Below are 26,513 nucleotides of genomic sequence, written 5' to 3' on the forward strand. Positions count from 1 at the left end.
CCCTCCCACTCCTTCAACCCATTACTGTCAAAAAGAATAAATACTTCCAGATACTCCTTGCTTGCTTTAGGAGCCAGAGCAGCGGTCGCATATAGGTGGGTCAGAAGGGCAAGTTCAAGGACGTTCCCATAGCCCAGGCTGCTGGGAAATCAGTCTAGGAGGAACAGCATTGTTTATTCATTTGTTTATTCTTCCAGCAATTATTCTTGACTGTCTGCATGTGCTCTGCTCTGGGGATACAGGGTGAATGAAGCTCTGGTGGTGCTTGCCTTCTAGCGAGGGAGGTGCCAACAAACAAAGGAACTCTGGGGGTGGTCATGCCCTTGAAAAAAAGTCCAGCATGGTGAAGGGGTGAACACCAAACGAGGGAGGAAGTTGCTCCTTCCCAGACTCCTCAGGGAGGGCCTCTGGTAGTGTGGTGTCTCAGCATAGTCACCAGTGGAGTGAGCAAAGGGACGATCCATATCACTGGGCTGAATGTTGCAGGCAGAGGGAACAGCAATTGCGAAAGCTCTGAGGGGGGAGCATGTCTGTTGTGTGGCAACAGCAAGGAGACCAGTGGCTTGAGTGGAGTGACAGTGTAGGGGCCAGTGCCAACAGGGGCAGCTCTAGGGCTGTCTTTCTAGGACTTCCTTCATTTACAACTTGGGGCTGACCCCAGACTGGGATTAAGGGGCAGGCCGGCTGAGCAGTGGCCAGGGTATAAAAGGGCACTAAATTATCCTCGGAGTAATTCCGACATTTGGCGCCAAAGAAGTCTGACTTCTGTCTGTGTCTCTTGGCGAACTGTAAGTTGGCTGCTATCCACTGACAATCCTTGATGACTGCTTACCTGGACTGTTTGTCTCCAGAATAATTTTGCAACGTGCAGGTGCAGGTAGGAGCTGCAGGGTGTGGCCCTGAGGCTGGCCAGCTGGTGGTTGTCTAAAGGCAGCAGTCGCCTCTGGACTTTTGCAGATGCACCCTGCGCTGTGAAGTGCTGTTCACTCGGAGAGCTTTATGCTACTGTCTACAGTTTAAATGGCTTAATACGCCCACCAAGAAACTGCTTCAGAGAGTTGCATGTGACGAATTCATACAATAAGCTCTAATTTTGAATAGAAAGAATGAGCCTTACAGTTTTTATTTCAACAAAATTGGTATTCCTCCACCTCTGCTAAGTAGACATTCACCAGATATTTAAATGATCCTGGTCTGAAGGGGGGGCCAACTCATTGGCTTGCCCAGGGTGCCAGGGCTGGCCCTTACCTGGCAACACATGCACCCCCTGAACCAACTGGGGACCTGAACTGCGAGGGGGCTTGTTTGCAGTCGGACATTTGGCCGTACCCCCACAAGCAGTCTTCCTTGGCATGTCTTGCCCTACATACGGGCTGAGTTCTGGTGCCCTGATGGTGGATCCTATGCCCTCCGCAGGACCAAGGATAGATCCTTTATGAACAGGAGATGAGTAGGAGATAGAATCAGGAACAAGGGAATGGTAAAAGGCACCAGGAGGGGACTGCCAGTCACTGGGAGAGTTTAAGTGCTCAGTAAATGAAGGGCAACAAGGAAGTTCAGGGGCTGAAGTGGGGAAGAGGAGGAGCTGAGACCGAGTACAGAAGGTGCCTAGAGGCGGCAGCCCTCGATGTCCTCTGGGTCTGACCGGGCAGTCCCAGCTCCAGCCCGTCCCCTGGCCCCTCCCCGCTGCCGGCCGGAGTCACACATGTGTTTTCCTGTTTTCCATTTCGGTCCCCGTCACCCTCTGCCTTTTCTGCTCCTCAGAGTCAGCAGCTGCTGCAGCTCCAGCCTTAACTGGCTTCCCTTCCTAGTACCTTCCCCTCTCCCGCAGCCCCCCTCCTGCCTGCTGGTAGCCCCTCCTCCTCGCACCTGCCCAAAGGTCACGGGACAGGTAAGAGGTGGGAGAGGAGGGACTATGGGCCGGAGGGGACGTGCCAGAGGAGGATGGAGTGAGCGTCCTGAAAATTGGCAGCCCGGAGACCCAAGAGCTCGTTGCCTCCCTGGTCCTGGCCCCGACCCTTTCTAGGCAGAGCCCTCTTCTGTCCAGGGACTTCAGCCCTACGCTAATGGGAGCCCTGGCTGCAGGAGTAAACAATTTTTCTTGTTGCGCTTTTTTTTTTTTAAAGGGATGATCGTAGCCTCACTGGAATATAGAAAAACAAATGGAGAACTGGGGAGGGAGGGCCTGAACTTCCAGCTTGGGGTGAGGGGGGAAATGTGGCCTCACCACAGTGTATGTGTTTGCTGTTTCTGTTGTTGGAGGAAGCACAGACCAGTGGGAGCTAGGAAGGCAGGACATGGGGTCTCTAGGGGAGAAAGTGTCTTCTCCCATTTAGTTCTTGAGCTTGACAGAGAAGCCAAGACCCTGAACTGTGTGCTAGTTCCTGGAAGAAATAGGCTTTGGCATTGTCATTCCTGGGTGGGGTCCAGGGACCCCACTGGCTGCTTGTGCTAGGCATGGCATGCTGGGGCCCCTGTGCTCACTTTCCCTGGACCCCTGAATCTGATACTTCACCCATAGGCTATTAGTGTTGTCCTGTAACCTCCACTAGGTACTCAGAGATGAATACACCTCAGGCAGGAGGAAGACAGGGTGCTATGTATCAGGAACGCTGGGGTTCCAGACTCTACAAGGTTCTCTGGTAAAGCCTGGGGTGGAAGAACCCTTTGGGAGAGGTCCTGCCGGTCCCAGGCAGCCTGAATGGTGAACCAGGCTCTCAGGGAGGAATGTGAGCTGCCGAAGACGGTGCCTGCCTGCCCACAGCTGCTATGCTAAGCAGTGGTTAAGAGGGGACATCTTTTCTCTGAAGGGCCTTCACTGCTGTCCAGTTTGCATAGACTAAAAAGTAGGATAGATTCCACTGGCAGCACTTCCTGGTGAGACCGCTAGGGTGTGCTGTCTGCTGGAGTGTGGGTTTCACCCCCCACCCCCAGATCTGTTTCAAGATTCCAAGATAAAGGACTTCGATTTTCAGATACCCCCAGACAGGGACTAAACCCTGCACACGGCTTCGCTACTTTCCCTCATGGTTTCCCCTTCTTCTATCCCTCCTTCCTTCGTCCCTCCTTCATTCCTTTCCTTTATGTTCCACTAGGACATATGCCCACCCCTTGGTGCCAGTAAATTTGGTCTTAAAAGGGCAAGCAGGATGATGTGTTTCCATGTGTTTTTATTTGCTAAGCAGGGGGCACCCTGGCAATAGCAACGCTGCCAAGAAAGACTTGTAGTCGCCCCTCATCCCTGCAAAAGGACGAGAAAGGGGAGGAGCAGCCAGGAAGGAGGTAGCCTAGGCATCAGGCTGAAGGGTGACCAGGATTTCTGTTTAATCTAATCACACCCTCCCCCAGGTAATTCACTAGGGAGCCATCTGAAGTGTGTTCCTTTCCGAGGGGAAGGCCTAGTGACCCGGCCTGTTGGAGCTGGTGGGGGGTAGGGGAGCTAGTCCAGTGCCAGTTCAGAGCATAGGCTCTGCTGATGAGTCTGCCCGCCTCCTTCACCAGTTTGGCACCCTGACATGTGGCTTAGTGCCTGTCTCTTGGGGCTCCAGGCAAGCTTGGATGAGATCAGGCATTTGGGTGCTTAGCAGTATGTCTGGCACCTGGTAAGTGGTCCATAGATGATAGCTATCATTAATAGGAGTGTTGAGGGGGCTGCTGGAAGGATAGGACAGTCTCCTCTGGAGGGATTTCAGGTATTTGTGAGGATGGCTTAGGAGAAGTGTGATCTCCGGAACTCAATTCTTTGGCAGAATGCAAAGATGTAGGGTAGAGATAAGCCCGCCCCCACACCCTGGGGAGTTTTAGATCTTCATTCTTTGGTTGTAGATTAACCAGAGAGGGTCAGAAAGGGTGCGGGAAGGGGCCCCGGCAGATTTCAGGATGGATAGGACGAATTTCTGTTGGTTAGAGCCCAGAATACCAGACTGAAGTAGACATGAAGATAGAACATGTGATTTCCAAAAAATGCTCAACTTCTTTGTTCTGTTCTAAGATAGCTCAATGCAATCTCAGTTCCCCATATTGTTAGGGAATTGGACTCAACTTGTTTGTGAGGAAGGTGTTTATAGGCATCGTTACTTTTTTTTTTTAAGGATGAAAGGGCATATGAATGGGGAGGGGATGCAGTCAGAGGTTTGAGTCTCATTTTCTTTTTCTTTTTTTTTTGAGTGAGAGCACGCGAGTGAGCGAGCAAGCAGGGGAGCAGCAGAGAGACTCCAAAGCAGGCTCTGTTTTGCTGTCAGCACAGAGCCGGATATGGGGCTCAAACCCATGAGCCCTGAGATCATGACCTGAGCTGAAATCAATAATCAGATGCCTAACTGACTGAGCCACGCAGGCTCCTCGAGTCTCATTTCTTGACCTTGTTGCCTTAAAAGTAGATTGAGGCTCAGCTTTGGGGTCATGGCTCAAATATGGGGGCAGCCATTCTTTGCTCTGAGGGGAAATGTGCAGAGTTCTTCTCTTAGGAGGCCCATCACGAGACATGGGAACTGCACTCACACTTCCTCTTATGTCAGCACGGCAACCAGCCTTTGTGGCACCCTATGCAATTTCTTGTTTGGGGTGGAGGTGGGGGGAGTGGGGCTAGGGTGGGGCCTGGAGGACAGAGGCTCGTGCATTCCTGCTCAGCCACCGCCCTGTCCTCAGCTAATTTCCTCAGGGCTAGGTTTCCTGGGGCTGCAGAAACTGCACCCAGTGGACTGTCATTTCTTCTGGGCCCTCAGTCCGGGAGCAGCGCTGACAAAGGAGATTCCTGAGAGAGTGCCTTCTTATCACAGAAAGTGCTGAGGCAAAGGGCTCCTAGCTGCCCCTTTTGTAGATGTGAAAGCCCAGTGAACCTTAGACCCAGACAGTTGCTTAACATTCCTCTCTCCCTCCCTCCTTCGTCTTGACCTCTCGATTCGATTTAAATCCATAAGCATTTGCCTGGCCTTTCCTCTTAGTGCTGGCTGAAAAGGAGAAGTGGTCAGACCCCAGTTCCTGGAGGCTGTGGCTCTGGGACTACCACAGCAGGAATCTGCTGGAACCCAGGTTCAGGGAGTGAGTGTGCTTCCCCCCTCCCCTCAGCACCCCTCCCCTCGCCCACCCCCTATGCTGCTCTTCACTGTCCAATCACTACCTCTCCCCAGCGCCCCAGGCCCTAGCACCTCTCCACTTGCCAGGCCAGCCTCTCCTCTCTTCCTCTCTGCTGTCTCCCACTCTGCGGTGTGCTGGGCACCTGCTGCTGCTTTAGCTGCTTGCCTCAGCTGTGGGTCTTTGGGTGCCGGCTCCCAGCTGCAACTCGTGGGTGGGAAAGCCATCCTCAGCTACCTCCAGTTCTCTCTAGGTTGGATCACCCTTCCTCTCATTCATTCATCACCCTTTTTGGGGGGGTTCTCCTATGCTGATGTGAGGAGTCTGACAGCAGGAGGCTGGAGCGCTCGGGCCTGCGAGAGATGTTTGGGAAGTAAAAGAGGAGAATAATCAGTCTTATTTCTTTCAGGGAGGAGTGGGCTGCTTGGGCTCTGCTAGGGCTGCAGACTCTGCCTGGGGTTGGTTAAGAGATGCTCCCAGAGCTGGGCGGGTGGTTGTAGGTTTCCGGGAAGAGGTCCCTGAAGCCTTTAGGTTTGCCAGAGTCCGCGCCCTCGGGGAGGATAGAAGTTTGTAAGGGGAACCACAGAGAGGCTGCTTGCAAGGTTGGTTCCTAATGTTACAGCTCAGCACAGATAACAGGTGAGACTGGAATTCAAAGGGAGGCAGACTTTTTTGGGGGAGAGGCTGAAAAAAACGCAGGCTCAAATCAGGTAGTTTTTACCTGACTAGCTCCAAATTGCCTCATATCCCAGGAGACTCAGATAGAACCACGGTTTAGTTTTCTATTTGGGAAATTTGGTGGGCAGCACTGTCCTAATGAGGAGATATGCTGCTTTCTCTCTAGGGAATGAGTGTCTTCTCTTAAAAACTCCACTTGGGGTTTTCAAGGAGGCAGCTGGAGAAGAAGAGGTTAATGGGAGTGGGAGGCCAGAGTGAGCTCTCTGAGATGTGGGCCAGATGTTGCCCATATTGACCTCTCGAGGCAAGCAAGAGCTTTATGTAATTGCCAGCTGCCTGATATATATCTTCATCTTTCCTCCTTAGAGGGCAATGCCAAGCAGCTGGTGACGGCTTTCTTCTCCTTCCAACATGGCTGACGGCATTAAGTATGAGGTGGCCTCCCAGCAAGAGGGGAATGCCTCGCCTTTGGCCAATGAAGCCAGCCCAGGGTCCGAGCAGGTAAAGCTGAAGAAGGAGATCTCGCTGCTTAATGGCGTGTGCCTGATTGTGGGGAACATGATTGGCTCCGGCATCTTTGTCTCCCCCAAGGGCGTGCTCATGTACAGTGCCTCTTTTGGCCTCTCCCTGGTCATCTGGGCTGTCGGGGGCCTCTTCTCCGTCTTTGGAGCCCTTTGTTACGCGGAATTGGGCACCACCATTAAGAAATCTGGAGCCAGCTATGCCTACATCCTCGAGGCCTTCGGGGGCTTCCTTGCCTTCATCCGACTGTGGACCTCGCTCCTCATCATCGAGCCCACCAGCCAGGCCATCATTGCCATCACCTTTGCCAACTACATGGTGCAGCCCATCTTCCCGAGCTGCTTCGCCCCCTATGCCGCTGGGCGCCTGCTGGCCGCTGCCTGTATCTGTGAGTGGGGCCAGGGCAGGAGCGTGGGCTGGGGGCTGGGCTGTGACTCCAGTAAGCCAGCGAGAAGGAGCTGGAAGGGAATGCCTCCAACACTCTTGTTTTTATTTTACTATAAAAAAAGAAAAAAGATTTTATTTTTAAGTAATCTCTACACCTGACATGGGGCTTGCATTTACATCTCCTCTGGGGCACCTGGGTGGCTTAGTTGGTTAAAGCATCCAACTTTGGCTCGTGGTCTGCGGGTTTGAGCCTGGCATGGGGCTCTGTGCTGGAGCCTGCTTCGGATTCTGTCTCCCTCTCTCTTTGCCACTCCCCACTCATGCTCTGTCTCTCCACGTCTCAAAAATGAATAAACGTTAAAAAAATTTTTTTTAAACGAACAAAAAAAGAGTTGTATGCTCTGCTGACTGAGCCAGCCAGGTGCCCCTCCTGTTGTTTTTAAATTAGTGAGGGCTTCGTGTGAAAATTCAAATGGTAGCAATGTGTAAAAACAAGCAACAATAAAGAGAACACTTTATCTCTCCCCCATTTTCCCACGGGAGCCCCATTAGCAGTTTGTGTGCCCTTCCTGACTTTTTCTTGTTCTTTTGAGAAGTGTAGTTTAAAAAAAACTGTAGTTCTGTTTTTATTTTTTAATTTTTTTAAAGTTTCTTTATTTTGAGAGAGTTGTTCTGCTCTTAAAACATGAAATCATAGTACACACATAATTCCACAGTTTGTGCTTTATTCCCAGAATTTACCAGTGACATTTTCTACTTAGAGATATATTTAAAAAAAATTCATGTTATTCCATGTTAATTTGAAGGGTGTATTGTTTATTTAACAAATCAGTTCTTAGTGGTGGTTTAAGCCGGTTCTAGTTTGTTCTTCATATGGGTAATGCGCCAGTGAATATCTTATTGTATTTGCCTGAGGTTTTCTGTGGGCTAGTTTCTTAAAACGGCCATTTCAGTCTACCCTGACTTTTGCTCTGTCTCATAAATAACGTATTTAAACCTATATATTCAACAAAGCCATTTTGGAGGTCCCAAGAAGCTGATTGTCTATAACCCCATCCCTCTGGTGCCTCTGTTCTGGAAAAATGCCCTCCAAGTCCAAAACTTGGAGACCCTTTCCGCACCCCAATTGTGGAGAAGCTCGGAAATTCTGCCATTTTAAGGGCAACTCCCCCAGCAGGAGCGGCTGTGGAGTGCGGGCATTTTGTTCCAGGTGCAGTTGCTCCCTGGATCAGTGCTCTCCAGTCAGCCTTGTGTCCCCTTTGCTCAAGGCTTCTCCACTGCCCCGTCTTACTCCTCAGTTTCCTCTCCAGCCTCCCCACTTTGACTGTTGTGCAGAGTCCTGGGTGTCTGTGTGGGATCCCCTTGTGTTTTGTGTGTCCCTGCTTATGGCTTGGACACCTCTTTGTGTATGGAGATGTTTGCCAAGCATGGTAACAATGGCAAAGGGGGGGTGGGGAATGGCACTGTCCCTTGTTACAAGAAGGAGGTTTTCCCTTGAGGTCTCAAATGTGATCTGTAATTTCTCTTGCATCATTTATAGATGATCTGGTATGGTGACTTACTGGAGAAACTCATTTTAGGATCTGTCAGTCTTGAGTTGCTCTCCAGGGTGGGCATACGGTTATATATCTTGTGTAGTGTAAGGATTATTCCATCTAAGTAAAATTTCCAAGATGGCAGCATCCCTTTAAGTACTAGAATCCTACGATTTTAACCATCTCTGTTGAAAAATCTTTAACACCAATGACGTGTCTGCCTGCCTTCATAACTTGACATTTCTTTTGGGGACTCAGAGTCACCACTACACATCTCAGTTCTTGTAGGACTGTGAGGCCTTCCCAGGCCACCGGGGCGGGATTGAGTGTTGACTTCCTCAGGAGCTTCTTTAGTTTAGCAGGTTTCATTCTTTATGAGTTCGATCCATGTCCTCTCTGACAGCTGTTGTTCCTTGCCTCTGGCATTGTGCCTACTCCCATCAGTGACCCCTTTTTAATTTGCTGTGTCTAATTAGGGAACAGAGATGTCCTCAAACCCTTCTACACGTGGGTGCACATACACAGGCAGGTATACCCTTGTAAGGATGCATGCAAAGTAGCCACAATTGTGATTTGTCTGCAGAGCTCCCCAGTTAATAAAAGATACAGTTTTGTGCACGGATTTATGGCATATATATGACGTAATTCTGATGGAATGACAGGTGTACCAGACCTGTGTTTGAGGCAGCGTGGCCCTAGGCTGGGCACAGTAACTGTTTTACTTCTGGGCTGAATGAAGTGAGGTTCATTGAAAACCATAAATCATGACTCAAGTGTAGTGTATCGGTGATTATTATGTTTAAAATTACTGGCTGCTTCCAGGACTTTGTTCTGTCTTTAATTACTTCAGAGGAACCTTCAGATCTGGAAGAAGGTTCAAAAGGGCAACAAGATTGTAATTAAGAATTTAGGGACATGTGATTTATGAGTTTCTTCCTTCAACCATTGTCTAGTGAGCACCCGATACATTGACATTCTGTCCACATACAACCTATGCAGCAATACCTTGTTTATCTAACCATAGCCATTCAGAAGAAATGTAGGGAGAGCAAAAGGCCTAGAAACAGCCAAGAAAGAAAGAAATTTTAAACACAGTTATCATTAATGTGTTATGCCTGCATCCTGATTTATGATTTTCACGGCTTCACTTCGTCTGCATGGTGGCCTGAAGTAATCCATCCCTGCACTTGCCTGGTGTCCCGCAGCCACGGAGCCCTCCCTCTACCACAGGCCTGGTGCTCTTGTTGCTCTACCAGAGCTGTCAAATACATGCCAACAGTGTATGCACAAAGTGAGGACTGAGGCTGAATCTTTGACGTTAGTGAGAGAAGGGATTCAATATAGAACTTTCATTCATTCATGGGAACATTCAGGGCATTCTCCGTGCTGGACATTCCAGTTAGTGCTGGGCAGCAAAGAAGAGTAATGTGTGGGGTTTGCCATCCATGAACGCCTAGTCGAGGAGGGAGACAGATATGTTAACCAATAATTGTCATGTAGTGCAGGAAATGTGATAGAGGCACCCATAGGAGAAATAGGAGAAACCAGGACAATTTTCTTCATTTGGGGAAGAGGGCTTAGAAAGATGTCACAGAGACCATGATGTTTGGGCTGAAGTTTGAATTTTTTTAATTTTTATTTTTGAGAGAGCGAGCAGGGGAGGGTCAGAGAGAGAGGGAGACACAGAATCCGAAGCAGGCTCCAGGCTCTGAGCTAGCTGTCAGCACAGAGTCCGGCACAGGGCTCGAACCCACGAACCGTGAGATCATGACCTGAGCCGAAGCTGGACACTTAACCAACTGAGCCACCCAGGCACCCCTGTCAGAGCTGAATTTTGGAAAGATATGTAGCTGTCTCCTAGGACACTTCTTACCGAGGGAACTGTGTGTGAAAAGGTGTGGAGGTGCAGACAGGCATGAAATGCTCAGAGACTTCCAGGTGTATGGTATGGCTGGAATGCGGATGGGAGAGGGTGAGAAGTTAGAGACTGGAAATGTAGCCCAAGACCAGCTCCAAGACTGGTTTATTTGCCTACGCTGGTTATACTTTATCTGGAAAGTGGGAAGCTGTTGATTCTAAGTGGGGAAGTGAAATCAGATTTGCTTGGAGAAAGAACCCTGGGGCCAGGTGGAGTGGTTATGGCAAGTGTGAGAGTCAGAAGGTAGGCGCACTGGTTTAAGGAGCTGACACCTGAGTCCACTTGAAGGATGGTGAGGGCTGCTGGGGGGCGCTGGGGAGGTTGGAGGGGGGCAAGGCCTTCGGACCAGAGATGAGGGGGCTGATAAAGAAAAAGTAGTTAAAAGGTAGCATTGCTAGGACTTCTGGATGGGTGTGTCTTTGCGGGAAGAGTTCTAGAGGTGATGCTAAGAATTCAAGCTTGGAAAAGTGGGCAGTGATGGGGCCTCCGTTGGAAATAGGGAAGGTGAGCTGAGCCTTGAGTAGAGGGGCATCTGGAGCCTCTGCTGGGCTGCTGATGTGGCCTTTCCATGAGCAGCACCTTCCTTGGGTCATCATGACCCAGAGGTGATCATTGTCCCATCAACTGAGTCATCCTTAAAAAAGAGACTGATGTGTAAATGATGATGCCAGCCTAGGAACGTATGACGGTGAGCATACATGTGTAATTTCTAATGACCACAAGGCATGTGGTCACTATCGCAGCTTCCTAATACGGTAGTCCCCAGGAAACACATCCAGTTGCTCTTGAGGGAATTGCTCTCAGGGCATGGAATCAGAGCAAAGGAAGACGGTTTTTGACTCTTGGAGGAAAATTTACTGAATGAGATGGGTTTTTATAAAATACAGAGCTGAAAGGTAGAGCGGGGAACTCAGGGTGCGATGGAGGAGACCAGCCGAAGTAGTTAATCATACACGTCATGCTAAGTGTGAGCGCTGGGAGCGGGCGGGGTGCGCCTGGCTCGGGAGGTAGCTGCGCTCAACACTCAAGGATGAAATGGCGTCAAGGGTGGTCGAAGCACCCACTTGCTGTGGCCTACAAGGCGCGCTCCATCTGGCTTCTCTCAGACCCCTCTCCCCCTCGCGCTCTCTTCGCAGCTACACTGGCCTTCTTGCCTTTCCTCCAGTTTGCCGGCCTGTTCCTGCTTCGGGGGGTTTGTACTTTATCATTCCTTCTGCTGGGAAGGCTCTTTCCCCAGATGCCCTCAGAGCTTATCCCCTCAGTCCGTTCAGATCTTTGTACAGATATTCCCTCGCCAGAGATTTCTCCTGTCTATAATGGTCACTCTCAGTTTCCCATTCTGTTTTGTTTTTCCTTATAGCACTGTCACCACCTGACATTAATTATTTACTTGTTTGTTGTCCGTGTTTCCCTCTAGAATGTAAACGCCGCGAGCGTAAGCACTTTGTTTTGCTCACTGCTGAGTCGCCAGCACCTAGATCTGTGCCTGGCATCTGCTGGGTGCTCAGTAAGTCTGGTGAATGAAGAAGGGGCAAGGGCATTCTAGGCACAGAGAAAGGCAATGTAATGCACAAAGGTGGGAAAAGAATGGGGTGTGGGGTGCGTGGTGGCGATTGTGGGATGTGGGGGGATGAAAGGAGGCAATGGCTAGAGCACAACGCTCGTGTTCTAGGGAGTTAAGGTTTTATTCCACAGATGGGGAAGCTCTTGTGGCAGTCCAGGCGGGAAATACCAGAAGCCTGAACTAGGGCAGTGGCCGCGGGGCTGTGGCTTACTTAGGAGATGATGTCTCCAGGAAAGGATAGATAGAGCAATTTAGAAGGTATACGCAGTATAAGCAGTAATACTCACTGGGATGTCTGGTGTGAGGAAGAGAGGCGACGCGGAAAACACCCCCCAGCCTGTAAGTTCTGTGCCCCACGGGCTGAGCCTGTCTTAGGACCCACTGTATCCCCAGCAAAGAAACCAAGAGAGGAGCTTGTTAACCATTTCTTGAATGAAAAGCTGAGGTTTCCGGTTCAGGCAGTTGGTAGGTGGTGGCATCTTTTACAGGGATGGGGAGGATGGAATCATGTTGAATTTGAAATTTGTAGGAAAGGAAGTGGATGTGCCCATTTGGAGCTCAGTAAAGAGATGGGGCTGGAGATCGGCAAGTGCTTCGTGAATACTCGTTGAATGTTTATTTTCCGAGCACTAATCATGCTCTCTGGAGCTCTCAGGGTGTGTGTGCACGTGTGTGTGCGTGAGCACGCTGGGGGCCGGCGGGGCGGGCAGCCCCACGCGAGGTTACAATGGATTCTAGTGAGTGTTGTGATTTGCTAGGCACAGGGAGCCACGAGAGGAGACCTAGGCTCGCCTAGGAGTTTAGAAGCTCTCCGTAAGGGAGTTTGAGCTGACACCTGAAGGGTGAATTAACCAAGAGAGGGCGGAGGGGCATCTCCGGCAGGAAGAACAGAAGGTATGAAAACTCGAAGACAAGAAAGAAGGACATTTTGGAGGCTCCTTTCAGTAAAGAAGTTCAGCGTGGGCTGCAATACTGAGGTTAGGGTAGGAGATGCTGAGAGCTGGCCTGCAGTGGTGGGTGGAAATGGTAGGATAGGTTGTTTGGGGCTTTATAAATTGTTGTAGTTATTATTGTTATATAACAAACCACCTAGTGGCATAGAAAAACAGCCACATTTTATTTATTTATTGATGTTTATTGATTGGTTAGTTTAGGGTTATTTATTTTGAGAGGGACAGCCAGGGAAGGTCAGAGAGAGAGGGAGAGAGAATTCCAAGCCAGCTCTATGCTGTCAGTATGGAGGCGGATGCCGGGGCTCAAACTCACGAACCGTGAGTTCATGATCTGAGCTGAAACCAAGAGTCAGACACTTAAACCAACTGAACCATCTAGGTGCCCCTATTTATTTAAAGTAATCTCTACACCCAAGATGGGGCTTGAACTCATGATCCTGAGATTAAAGTTGCATGTTCTACTGACTGAGCCAGCCAGGTGCCCCACAGCTGTTTGATTCTTGTATGGTTTCTGTAGCTCGGGGATTTTGGAAGGGCTACGTGGGTAGTGCTGGCCCAGGGTCTCATGGAGTGCTGGACAGATGGCTGCAGGAGCTAGAACAAGGGGGGTGCGGAAGAAGATGGGGGCTAGCTGGGTGTCTTTTTCTCTTCATGTTGTGTTAGATGTGTCTTCCCAAGTGGCCACTCCATATGGGCTACATTGAGTTTCCGCACATAATGGCAGCCCAGAGCAAGCAGACTGTTTACTTGGCTGCTGAAGGCTTTCAGAACTGAGTATGTCAGCAGTCAAAGTAGAAGCTGCACCTTTTATGCCCTAGCCCTTCAGATCACAGGGTGTCTTTCCTGCTGAACTCCGTAGGTAGAAACGTTCACAGAAGAATATCTTCCTTTTTTAGAAATATTTTTTAACATTTCTTTATTATTGCAAGACCAAGAAAGAGCATGAACAAAGGAGGGGCAGAGAGAGAGAGAGAGGGAGACACAGAATCTGAAGCAGACTCCAGGCTCTAAGCGGTCGGCACAGAGCCTGATGCGGGGCTCGAACTTACAAACTATGAGATCATGACCTGAGCCGAAGTTGGACGCTTAACCAACTGAGCCACCCAGGTGCCCCAGAATATCTCTTCTTAAGAGAAGAGGCACAGACCCTATCTCTTGATGGGCAGAGTGTTAAAGTCACATTGTGTGAAAAGCATGTGGGTTGGGAGATATTGTTGAGATATCTCTGGAAAATACAATCTGTTACACAAACCATATTAAAGAGTTTGGTGGACTTTCTCCTATGAGAATGAAAAACCTCTTCAGGCATAAAGCAGAGAGTGACTTGTGTCATTTGTGACTTAGATTGTAGAATTTGTGATTTTTAGCAAGATTGCTCTGACTTCAGTTTGCAGAACTAAAAGTAGGGAGAGCGCTTTGGAAGCTGCTGCCGTGATCCCAGTGAGGGAGGACAGTGACTTGGCTTAGGGTCACGGGATGAGAGAGGAGCAGACTGGGCAAGACGTAGACACTGATTAGATATGGGTGGAGGTTGAGGGTGATAAGATGACCAGGTTTCTGGGTGGTTGGTGATGCCAGTTGCTTACAGGGAGTTAGACTGGAGGAGCAGGAGGTTAAGAGAAATTGATAGGATCAGTTTGGATAGGTTGAATTTGTGTCTGCTGATGTCCAACTGGTGGTTAGATATTCATATGTATCTCAAATTACAGCATTTGGGCTGGTGATACATGTCGGGGAATCCTCAGGGTAGAGGTGGTTATTGAAATCAAAGTAGCAGATGAGACCATCTTGACAGGATGTAGCAAGAGAGGAGGAAAGACCTAGGCTAGCATCTCAGGAATGCCATCATTGAAAGATAAATACCCTGCAACAAGGAGAAGAAGCATCTAGAGAGGTAAGAGGGAAATGGGAGATGGTGAGTGAAAGAGAGCAATTTGAGAAGGAGTCAGTGGCCACCAGTGTCCTATCTGCTAAGAGGCCAAGCTAGATAAGGAGGGCAATTGCTTGGATGTATCAACAGGAAGTAACCATGACTCCAGAGAGGGAAATTTCAGGGCAGTGAGGATAGAGTCGGATTTCAGAGAGATTGTTTATTCATCCAGTGAAATCTGAGTATCTACTATGTGCCTGCTTCTGGGCTAGGCCCTAGGGATCCAAGGGTGACTGTTACTCAGTCTGTCCTCATTTGGCTCCCACTTGATGATAGAGACAGAGGCTTAAACGATTCTAGTGCAGCGTGGCTAGTGTGGGAACGTGGGAACCAAGAACAGAGGCAGCACACCCAAGGGTGATGGGTTTACGCTCAAAAGTAGCCTTTGTCAGGGCGCGTGGGTGGCTCAGTCGGTTAAGTGTCTGACTTGGGCTCAGGTCATGATCTCACGGTTCGTGGGTTTGAGCCCTGCGTCGGGCTCTGTGCTGACAGCTCAGAGCCTGTAGCGTGCTTCAGATTCTGTGTCTCCCTCTCTCTGCCTCTCCCCCACACATTCTCTGTTTCTGTCTCATTATTAAATAAACATAAAAAATTAAAAAAAAAAGTAGCCTTTGTCCAGGAGCTGTTAAGTAAGATAAGGAAAGGAATGTCATTTGGAATGGACAAGTAAGAGGTCAGGAAAACTGTCCCTCTTCAGTGGAGTGGTAGAGTGGACTTGACTTCCCTTGACTACAAGGGAAGGGGGAGGGGAATGTAGATATACTTGCCAGAAGACTGATTCTGAGGACAGGAAGTGTGGTTATTGGAGGGAGCGAGGTTGAGGGAGGGGTTTATGGGAAAGACTTAACTCCTCCTTAGGCTGGTTTGGGGGTCTGTTTCTGGAAAAGTTGGATGAAGAATCCATACCCAACAATCATGTCTTCTCCGTGGTTAAGTGCTTGGGTGCCCTGAGTCCGCATCTTTCTCCCGTGTACAGTGTAGAGGGGACTCGCGTCCCTTTGGGAGGCAGCAGTGTGTGGGGGTTAAGAGCATGGAATCGGGTCAGATTATTCGTCTCAGGTTCCTTATCCGTATAATGGCGTCTCTATCTCCTAGAGGATTGCTCTATATTTTTACCATGTTTTAATCCTTTCCTATTCAAACAGTGACCACTTCAGGAGAGCAAATACATTTCTGCTCCTGTCGTGGTAGCTTGCTGTCCCTTTCCAGGTACAGTTTTCCTTTAGAACTGCTAATGAATTACAGTGCCAGATAGGCTACTATTGCTAATAGACCTTGAAATCATTTACTGATTATTGCTTAAGTAAGTTTTTTTCTACGGGTGAGTGACTTCACTCATTGCTGATTTCATTGTCTGGGTAATCATATGCTGTCCTCTCTGCCAGGAATTTGTCCTCCCAGCCCCCAACCCCGGAGCCTCCCTGTGTTCAGTCCAGGTAACAGTGGTCCTGGTGCCCACCTGCAGCCCCTTCACTGCCCCAGACTGGATGGGTTGCCTTACAGTGACTTTCATAGTACCCAGTTTTAATTTTTTTAAACTGTCTTTGGGGCGCCTGGGTCGCTCAGTCGGTTGGGGGTCCGACTTCGGCTCAGGTCATGATCTCACAGTTTGTGGGTTTGAGCCCTGTGTTGGGATTTGTGCTGACAGCTCAGAGCCTGGAGCCTGCTTCAGATTCTGTCTCCCTCTCTCTCTGCCCGCCCCCCCCCCACCTCACTCTGTCTCTTTCTCTCTCTCTCTCTCTCTCAAAAATAAAGACATAAAAAAATAAAATCTTTTAAACAATTAAAAAAATGTTTATTCAGTTTTGAGAGACAGAGAGTGAGCAGGGGAGGGTCAGAGAGAGAGAGAGAGAAACAGAATCCAAAGCAGGCTCCAGGCTCTGAGCTGCCAACACAAAGCCTGATGTGGGGCTTGAACCCACAAACTGTGAGATCATGACCTGAGCTGAAGTCAGCTGCTTAACTGACTAGGCCACGCAGGCTCAGGGTTTTTATTTTTATTTATTTATTTTTTTTATTTATTTTTAGGGAGAGAGAACTCACTGGAGATTGTGGGGGCATGGAGGAGGGGCAGAGAAGAAAGAAAGAGAGAGAGATTCCCAAGCAGCCTCCATGCTCAGTGTAGAGACTGACTTGGGGCTTGATCCCATGGACGCTCAGGAGTTGGACACTTGACCTACTGAGCCACCCAGATGCCCCATTACCCAGCTCTTACAATTGTCCATGTTCACCCTTCTGTAAAGGCTGAGGACTGGGTCTGTGCAAGGCCTGGAGCAGTCAGTGCTCAGCACACACTTGCTGGTTGAGTGAATGAATGAATGAATGAATGAATGAATGAATAAATGGATTAGGAGTTCTGAAGAAACTTTGCTGTCCTGCTCAGGGTGCTATTATAAATGGTTACTTTTCCTAACCAGAAAGGTGTGCAGTGGCCCCTCCCGAAGCTGATTACTCTGGCTTCTCAGAGTTCTCAGAGGATTGCTCCAGTTTTCTGCTGCCAGAACCCCATTACCCCGGGGTGAGGGGTGGGGGGAGATCATCTGGCTCCTGTCCCACATCCTTGCATAACAATAGGGGCACACATGGTGTGCTGCAGGGTATACAAGCTTTGGAGAGGGCCACTGACTGAGTGGCCTCACTTTTCTCAATTATGAGATAAAGACTGGGGTGCCTGGTTGGCTCAGTCAGAAGAGCATGTGACTCTTGATCTTGGGGTCGTGGGTTCGAGCCTCACCTGGGGTGTAGAGATTACTTCAATAAATAAAACTTAAAAAAGATAAAGACAATACACCTACTCTGTCAGATTAAGTTAGATGATATCTATAAGAATGTAAGGGACCTAGCACTTGATTGTCAGTCAAAGATGGTGTGTCCTACTGCAAATTCTGTTCAGTCATATGCATCTTATTAATTTCTAAAAACTGTGCTTTTTTCATTCGGCCTTTGGAGGACTTAAAAGCAGTTTTAGTGTTACAGGGATCAGAAAGGAGGGCTGACACCCTTCTTCCTCTTTGCCAAAGAGGGGGAGCCTTTCCCGTGGCAGAGTCAGAGCGAGATGGCCCCGAGTGCAGCTCCACCCGATCCGGGGCGGCCTGCCTCGGCTGCCGCTGGCCGTGTCAGACGCTTCTGCTCCTGCCTTGTCCTGTCTGTGCTTGCCTGCCCTGTCATCTAGCATCTTTGGTCTAGTTTTTTTGGGTTTTTGTTTTGCGTTTCATGAACGGGAGGTCTTACTTCCTGCGCCTTCACAGGAGATCAGCCCACACTGTGCCAGTCAGCCAGCAGCGCATACTCGGTCCCCTCTGGGAATAGAGTCCTGGTCTTCAGGGATCAGGCAGACTCTTTGTGTCCCCGGTGTTGACCCTAGTGACTTGTACGTAGTAGGTGCTTCAATAAATGGCAGCTGGATGCATGAGCAGGAGATGTAGCTCCAGATTTGGCTTGGCCAAGAAGGGCATTGTGTGCTTTTGGCTCTCAGGGTTGGGTGTGGGCTGGGCCCACTGTAGGAGCTAGGCACAAGGAGGGCAGAGAGCTCACCCCGGGCCTCCGGGAGCTGCTTGTGGGCTGTTGGGGACTTTGGATCTCTGTGTGTTTGTCTGAGAGCTTTGGCCATGTGTCCTTGTGTAGCTTCTTCTGATACTAGACCACTGACTTCATGTACTTGTGGCTAATGAAGTGTAACAGCCAGATGCTGGGCCCGCAACTGATTCTTGCCCTATGAACTTTCTCTTTGGCTGCTGGGTACTTACTCGGAGGAGTTTTCTCAAGAGCCGCTTTAGATTGGAAATGAGGAAGCTTCCATTTCACGTTCCACAGTCACACGCTGCACAGGCTGGAGTCAGAGCCTTGGGTTCTTTCTGGGGTGGGGCCAACATGAACCTCGGCACAACCTCCCTCGGCAGGCAGAGGAGAGAGCTCTGTACTGGTTTGATCCTCAAAACTCTTCCAGGGTTCACCCTTGGTCTTCTCTTTCTTCTGTTCTTTCTCTCTGCCTCAGGAGAGGCTGAGGGGACAGGCTAAAGGAGGCTTGGGAAGGAGCTGGGGACAGTGCCCCCCCCCCCCACTCCAACCCCCCTGTCTGTACATTGGAATCACCTAGGGCTTAAGGAAAATGCTAATGGCCTTTTCCTCTCTTTGTTTCCCCAACCAAATAAATCTGAGCCAATGGTTAGAAGAATGGGAATTGGCTTGGAGAATGAGAACTGGGGAAGTAGAAAAGTTGCTGCTGAGGAGCACTGATGGGGGCCTTGGGCAGAAAGGTTCTCAGTTGTCAGTGTCCCTTAGAATTGCCTGGGGAGCCTCAAAAACACGCTGGTGCTTGGGCTCCACCCCAGCTTTTCTGACTTCATTGACCAAGGTGGGGCCTGAGCGCTGACTTTGTTAAAGCTTGTAAAGTGATGTCGATGTGCAGCCAGGATAGAGGAGCAGCGGATTAAGGGAAGGGTTTGGGCTTGTTCTGATCAAAGCTCTTCTGTATGTGATTATTTCGTTTAGTGATTACCTAAGGCAGCACACCCAAAGCAGGCAGCTCATGATGCCTCTGGGAAACCCCACCTCAGACTTCCTGCATCAGAACTTCTGGGTCAGAGCCCTGAAGCTGTTGGTAACATTCCTCAGGTGATTCTCTGATGCTCACTCAAGCTTGGGGTCCCGTTGCGGAGGACCCAAACTGCACGTAGCGGAACACACCAGTAGGGCTCGGACCAATAAGGACTAGCTGGCTTTGAGAAGGGAGCAGATAGTGTACTTGCGTGTGAGGGTCTCCTGGTAGAGACCGCCTGCTTGCTGTGGTGCAGGGCCATGGTGACCAAATGCTGACTAAGTTCCGGGGAGGGGACTGTAGGAGGACTCTGATCCACGGGTCCCTAGGGTTTATACTTGGTGTGTCGTCTGGCCTTCTGCTCTCACCCATGATGTCTGAGTAAGCAAAACGGTTCTGTAGCCTGAAAGGTAGAAGAACTTGAGGACTATCTGCTGTCTGAGACCTATTACAACAGCTAGGGAGGGTGGAAGAAATAATACATCAAGGAAGCCAGGAAGAAAAATTATTTATTTATTTTTAAACTTATTTAGTTAAAAAAAGTTTTTTGACATTTATTTATTTTTAAGACAGGCAGAGCTGAGCAAGGGAGGGCAGACAGAGAGGGAGACACAGAATTTGAAGCAGGTTCCAGGCTCCCAGCTGTCAGCTCAGAGCCCGACAAGGGGCTCAAACTCACAAATTGCGAGATCATGACCTGAGCTGAAGTTGGCTGCTTAACCAACTGAGCCACTCAGGCACCCCACATTTATTTATTTTTGAAAGAGAAAGAGAGTGTGCCCATGTGAGGGGCAGAGTGAGAGGGGAGAGAGAATCCCAAGCAGACTTGGGACTCAATCTCACGAACCATGAGATCATAACTCAAGCTAAAAATCAAGAGTTGGGTGCTTAACAGACCGAGCCACCCAGGTGCCCCGAAAAATTATATATTTAAGGTATAGAGAGTATCCCTAAACTAGACAACACAGAGATACAGCAGATAAAAGGAGGAAAGACTTGAACTTTCTGGGTTTAGGCAAGAGACTGAGGCCTTTTCAGAAAACTTACATCTGGTCCTTGTGCAGAAAGTGGTATTCTGGAAACATCTGGGTGTTAGGAGGCCTGAGCAAACCAGTGAAGAGGCTCGGCTGCTGCCCAGGGAGTGCGACTCTGGCTGTAGGTAGACCAGCCTAATGCAGAGACGTGTGGTTTTTCTGGAGCAACCTTTCACAAAGAGCTTGCTGGAATCACTCGAACCCACAGATGGCTGTCCTTTCGCCATCCTGTGGGATGAATGTTACCAGTCAGAGGATACCTGAGGTGTGTCACTGGTGACTCTGAAGCTCAAGACAGTGACCTGAGGGGCAGGTGGCATTTTCATCTCTATATTCATTGGAGGCTGTGCATGTGAAAAAGAGAACCTACAGCAGAGTCCTGACTGTAAGTGCTAAGATACCAGAAGGATAGACTCTGGTAAGGGATGGAGCAGATTTCATAGAGACTAGGAGAGATGTGTTTAGTACGGTTTAACCTGAAATTGCAGAGGAAAGGAGAAAAATGCACAGGCTAAGGTATAAATTTGAGTATTTAAAAAAAGGTTTATTTTGAGAGAGAGTACACATGTGCAAGTTGGTGGGGGCGGGGCAGAGAGAGAGGGAGGGAGAGAGAGAGAATCCCAAGCAGTCTCCATGTCCGTGCGAAGCCCAGCTTGGGGCTCAGTCTCACAAACCATGAGATCATGACCTGAGCCAAAATCAGGAGTCAGACACCTAACCTGCGGAGCCACCCAGGAACCCCTAAATCTGAGTATTTTACATGCTATGAGGAAATTATATAGAAGAATAAAAGTGGAAAAGTTGCTGAGTGATGCATTTGGAGAAATAGGGTAGAAGGTTGGGAATGATGCTTTTGGACTCATATTTACATATGTGCTGCCGAAGCGAGCACTGGACTGATACCTATAAAACATTAAAGAAGGCTAAAAAACATCTGCTTTTCACTAAAGTCCGTTTTATTCCATTAGAAGCAGTACCTCTATAAATTTTTTTTAAAAAAGTTTTACCATAAAACACTTCTTCAAACATCCAAACCTAGAGTGAATAACATCATGAACTCCCAAGGTTCAAGCAGCAGCATGAATGATTTACCACCGTTGTTTTATCTATACTCCAACCACCCCCTTCACCCTACTAGATTTTTTCAAGCCAATCCAAGACATCATGCCATGTAACTTGTAAAGGCATCAGTGTGAATCTCTAGAAGGATGTTGTTGTTGTTGTTGTAGTTTTATCATTAAAAATAAAATACAATTTATAAAATAATTTATAAATTATTATTAATTTAACATAAACAGGGCAAGTGTGGAATCCTAGTGTGAAAGTGACTATACCTACTCAGAGTTTGTAACTCTCAGAAAAAGAAATGGTGCATTTCCTCAGAAATGGACTCTAAATTTTGGCAAAGAGATGGCAAAAAAAGTTCAGGGGGAAGAATTTATAATTTCACAGCTAGGGATTGGAAAGAAAAATGAGAAGCTTCTCCAAAATGAAATTTTCACCTGTGTTCTCAGAATTATCTTATTTAGGGCATGCCTGGGTGGCTCAGTCAGTTGAGTATCCAACTTTTGATTTCAGCTTAGGTCATAATCCTAGAGTGTGGTGGGTTTGAGCCTCGCATTGGGCTCCATGCTGTGCTTGGAGCCTGCTTAAGATTCTCCCTCCCTCCCTCTCTCTCTGACTCTCTCTCCTGCTTGTTCTCTTTTTAAGATAAAATTTTAAAAATTCTCTTATTTAGGAAGAGGAGGAGAATCATGTGAACAAACCAATGTGATTGAATACATTGCTTTTGATAAGCTGAGATTTTTAAAACAAGATACACAAGAGATGGGGAGAGGCAGCATACCCAAGACTAAATGCAGAAGTGGCCCAGAGATGCAAGAAGAGTGTCCAAAGGTTGGTGCCCAGCATCAACTAAGATCTGAAGAAGAGACTGCAGATGATAAAAAGCTCTAGAGGCAACATATAGAGTGAAACCAGCAAGGGCAGTTAGTCCTGTAATAACAGATGGTAGAGAGAAAGGAGAAGGCCACAGTCCTGTTTTCCTTCTAACTTTATGTAGCAGAAGGATTGCTAACCTAGAAAAGGTTCAGTAAAAAAAAAGTAAAAAAAACCCAAAAACCAACAAGACCAAGAGAATTGAGGAGACAGTAATAAAAGCATGTCATTGCTTTATTTTTTCTTATTTTAATTTTTTTTTAAGTTCATTTATTGGGGCATCTGGGTGGCTTAGTTGGTTAAGCGTCCGACTTCGGCTCAGGTCATGATCTCACAGTTAGTGAGTTTGAGCCCTGCATCAGGCGCTGGCAGCTTGAGCCTGCTTCAGATTCTGTGTGTCCTTCTCTCTCTGCCCCTCCTCTGCTCAGTCACACTGTTTCTCAAAAATGAATAAATGTTAAAAAAACAATTAAAGTTCATTTATTTATTTTTGAGGAGGGAAAGGGCAGAAAGAGGGGGAGAGAGAGAATCCTAAGCAGGCTCCATGCTGTCAGCACAGAGCTCGATGTAGGGCTTGAAAATGAACTGTGAGGGGCACCTGGGTGGCTCAGTTGGTTAAGGATCTTACTTCGGCTCAGGTCATGGTCTGGCTCAGGTCATGGTCTGGCTCAGGTCATGGTCTGGCTCAGGTCATGGTCTGGCTCAGGTCATGGTCTGGCTCAGGTCATGGTCTGGCTCAGGTCATGGTCTGGCTCAGGTCATGATCTTGCAGTTCATGGGTTCGAGCCCCGTGTTGGGCTCTGTGCTGACAGCTAGCTCCGAGCCTGGAGCTTGTCTTTGGATTCTGTATCTCCCTCTCTCTCTGATCCTCCTCTGCTCGTGCTGTCTAGGTCTCTCACAAATAAATAAAAAACATAAAAAAAATTAAAAATGAAAAAAACCTGTGAGATCATGATGTGAGCCAAAACCAAGTCACTCGTTAACTAATTGAGTCTGCCAGGTGCCCCAGTTCAATTTTAATTTTTTTATTCAAGTGTAATATAAAAGGAACAGTGCACGTGTCATAAGTGTACAGCTTGATGAACTTTCACAAATTTTCACATATGTAACCACCATCCACATCAAAAACCCAGCCCTCTGAATTCCTCTTGTGTTCTTCCCAGTTCACTCCCCTTGTCCCCCATGCATACATGAAGGGAAATTACTATTCTTCTTAGTAGCATAGGTTCATTTTGGCCACTTAATGTAAATGAATATAAAGGATATGATTCTTTTTTTATGTTTAGTTTTGAGAGAGGGAGAGGGAGGGAGGGGTGGGGGGTGGAGGAGGGATACAGAGAATCTGAAGCAGGCTTAGCACAGAGCCTGATGTGGGTTCAAACTCACGAACTGTGAGATCATGATTAGAGCCGAAATCAAGAGTTGGATGGATGCTTAATTGACTGAGCCACACAGGCACCCTAGGATATGTATTCTATTGTCTTTGTTCACTTAATATTTTTGTGAAGTTTATATTTTTGTAGTTGTAGATAGATCATATTATTGTTTAGTATTTCACTGTATTAGCCACACTACTGTTGATTGGAATTTGGGTTGTTTATAATTATTATTATTTTTACAGTTATTATTGTTTTTAAGTAAACTCTGTGCCCAACATGCGGCTTGAACTCACAACCTTGAGATCAAGAGTCAATGCTCAGGGGTACCTGGCTGTCTCAGCTATAGGGCATGTGACTCTGTTTTTGTTTTAATGTTTATTTATGTTGAGAGAGAGCTAGCTCTAGAGCATGAGTGAGCATGAGCAAGGGAGTGACAGAGAGAGAGAGAGAGAGAGAGAGAGAGAGAGAGAGAGAGAGAGAGAATATGAATGAATCCCAAGCAGGCTCCATGATCTGTGGGGAGCCTGATTTGGGGCTCCATTCTGTGACCAGAGATCATGACTTGAGCTGGAATCAAGAGTTGGACGCTTAAATGACTGAGCCACCAGGCACCTCTGAACATGTGACTCTTCATCTTGGGGTTGTCCGTTCGAGCTCCACATGGGCGTAGAGATTATATTTAAAAAAAAAAAAAAAAAAAAAAAAAAAAAAGGAGGGCCTGGGTGGCTCAGTGGGTTAAGCATCCAACTCTTGATTTTGGCCCAGGTCATGATCTCACAGTCTGTGAGATTGAATCCTGCACCAGGCTCTGTGCTGTCAGTATGGATCCTGCTTGGGATTCTCTCTCCCTCTCTCTGCCCCTCCCCTACTTGCTCAAATGCATGTGTGTGCTTGCTCTCAAAATAAATATTTAAAAAATCTTACAAAAAAAAGGAAAAAAAAAAGGATTTGCATACTCTACTGACTGAGCCAGCCAGGAGCCCTGGGTTATTTCTTATTTTTGACTATTACAGTGGTATAGCTATGAACATTCTATAAATACGTGCTAATTTCATTGAATCATTTGATTGTGTTATTAGATTGCAAGGGCAGAGACATGTGTATACAGATTTCAGAGACATTGTTGGCAAATCCTCACAATATTCTTGTTGACAAGGTAGAAAAAGGTGGACTAGAGAAAAGAATAGTTTGGTGGATTCTTGGTTGATGTTGTGGAATAATGACAGCATAGAGGAAGGTCTATAATGATAGACCACAGGGCTCTGCCTGTCTAGTCGACATTTTTATCAAGACTTCTGGGAAGACCCAGAAAGTATGCTAATCAAATTTGCAGATTTCACAAATTGAAGGCATTTGAACTACCTGATAAAATTAGGGGGAAAATCCATTTCTAGTAGATGGGAATGATGTCTAAAAGTTTGCAGAGGAAAGTTACTAGAATAAATGTTAAGATCGGGAGCTAGGAAAAAGCTCATTAGTTTGAGGTGGAATTGTAGTTGACAATGAATTCAAACTGAGACCCTATAGTCTGCAAAAATGTCTGGAGTATTCTCTGTAGGTTTCATGTTTCCAAGGACATACTGACAAAGTGAAGTAAATGAACCGCAATGGTGAGTGAGTGGTCTGGAAGCGACATTTGTCACACGAGGTTGAAGAAACTGGGTTCTTAGTCTCAATGGGGACAGGGTGTTAATCTTTGATGATGAGAAGGGCCATCATGTGGATGAAGGTTTAGCTGGATTCTGTGTCATTCCAGAGGAGAGGTCCGGGACTACTGGGTAGAAGTTGTGAGGAAAAAGTTTTTAGCTTAGTGGAGGGAAGAGCTATTGATCTCTTTAAAAATAGAATGAGTTGTCTAATAAAGTACTGAGGTTTTATAGTCTCTGGGAATTTGAATCAGAAAATAGACTGAATAGTGGCCTAAGTTTCATGTGTTACATTCTATGTGTTTAAAACTAATGGTGCTGGGAGAATTGTGGGCTTAATGTTCTTTTTGGGGGGACTGTTTAGTGTGGGCATCTAAAGCAAATCTGGGCATCTGATCTGAGTGGGCCTACAAGCTTTGTTGTTCTGGATCAACCTATGTGGGTGCTTTTAGTTCTACAGTGGACGCTGAGCCTTAGTGCTAGAACTAGCCTTCTGCACCAGGAGAGACCGTGCAGTTGGGTTTGATGACCGACCATTCCAGGGCATCTCTTTAGATGATTATAGGAGTGGCTTCTCCTTCCTCCAGAGTAAGTCAAAGCAGGAATGGAGCTGCACCTGAGTCAAGGGTCCAAGGTAATTTCAGGCCATCTTCTTGTGGACTTGGCCCAGTGTTGGGTGGAGATGGAATTACACCTACAGGTAGGAGGGTAGGGCATTTCTGTCCTTGAAGTTGGCTTGCAGCTGCCTCCCTATTACTCTAACTCTGTGGTCCCCTCCTTTCCTGGTCTCTGAAGCAGGAGGTTGGGCTCCACTTTAAGAACAGTGCACTAGGCCAGGCTTTGGGGTCTCTGGTCAGCTGTATCCGCTGTGGGTGAGGACAAACAGCCCAGTCAGCGGTGCTGCCTGCCATGCCCACTTCCTGCTCCCATGGCCAAGAGGCCCTGGAGGAAGCTGAGCTCTGGGAAGGGTGAGGGCCAGCTCTCTTCAGGCAGTTCCTCTGCTCTATTTCCTTCCACAGGATTCCCTTCTTCATTCAAACAGCATCCCTGTGCTCAGGACAGAGAGTGGATCAGGGCAAGATGGTGGCTGAGAAAGAAGGCTCAGGTGCAGAGGAAGGAGAAAAACTGGTGGGTAAAAGGAGGGATGCAAATGGATGGATATGGAATTCAAGTAGAGAAGCAGTAGGGATTAAAATGCAAAACAATCCATGTATTTTCATTTCAGAATTTGTTGTAGTAAAGGAGGATGAGTTGTTTTTTCCCTGCCCACGTGCCTGGACAGAGCTGAGAACAGATGTTACGGCACAAGGCTGCAGACAGACTCTGAACCAGAATTAGTCCCTGAAGCCTGTCCGGTTTGGTGTTGTGACTGTGGTTGTTACCCAGAGAGCTAACCATCAGTTTCTGTGAGGTGATCCC

The 26,513-nt window shown here is 47.9% G+C and overlaps 1 protein-coding gene across 6 annotated transcripts in view; it reads left to right on the top strand.

Annotated features, from left to right (window-relative positions):
- Nucleotides 1-26,513, top strand: part of SLC7A7 (solute carrier family 7 member 7) — a 71,389-nt gene that overhangs the window by 36,708 nt on the left and 8,168 nt on the right. For 2 of the 6 annotated variants that reach the window (XM_029953070.1, XM_029953071.1), the window contains one exon: nt 6,118-6,661. In XM_029953070.1, the coding sequence (XP_029808930.1) occupies nt 6,163-6,661 (499 nt within the window). In that variant the 5' untranslated portion in view covers nt 6,118-6,162. Of the gene's footprint in view, nt 1-1,665; nt 1,892-5,010; nt 5,041-5,308; nt 5,327-6,117; nt 6,662-26,513 lie in introns of those variants that run through there. The other 4 variants (XM_029953069.1, XM_029953073.1, XM_029953072.1 and 1 more) reach the window with 4 other exon arrangements.

This window comes from Suricata suricatta, chromosome 9 (genome assembly GCF_006229205.1).
Source record: "Suricata suricatta isolate VVHF042 chromosome 9, meerkat_22Aug2017_6uvM2_HiC, whole genome shotgun sequence".
Taxonomy (NCBI): Eukaryota; Metazoa; Chordata; class Mammalia; order Carnivora; family Herpestidae; genus Suricata; species Suricata suricatta.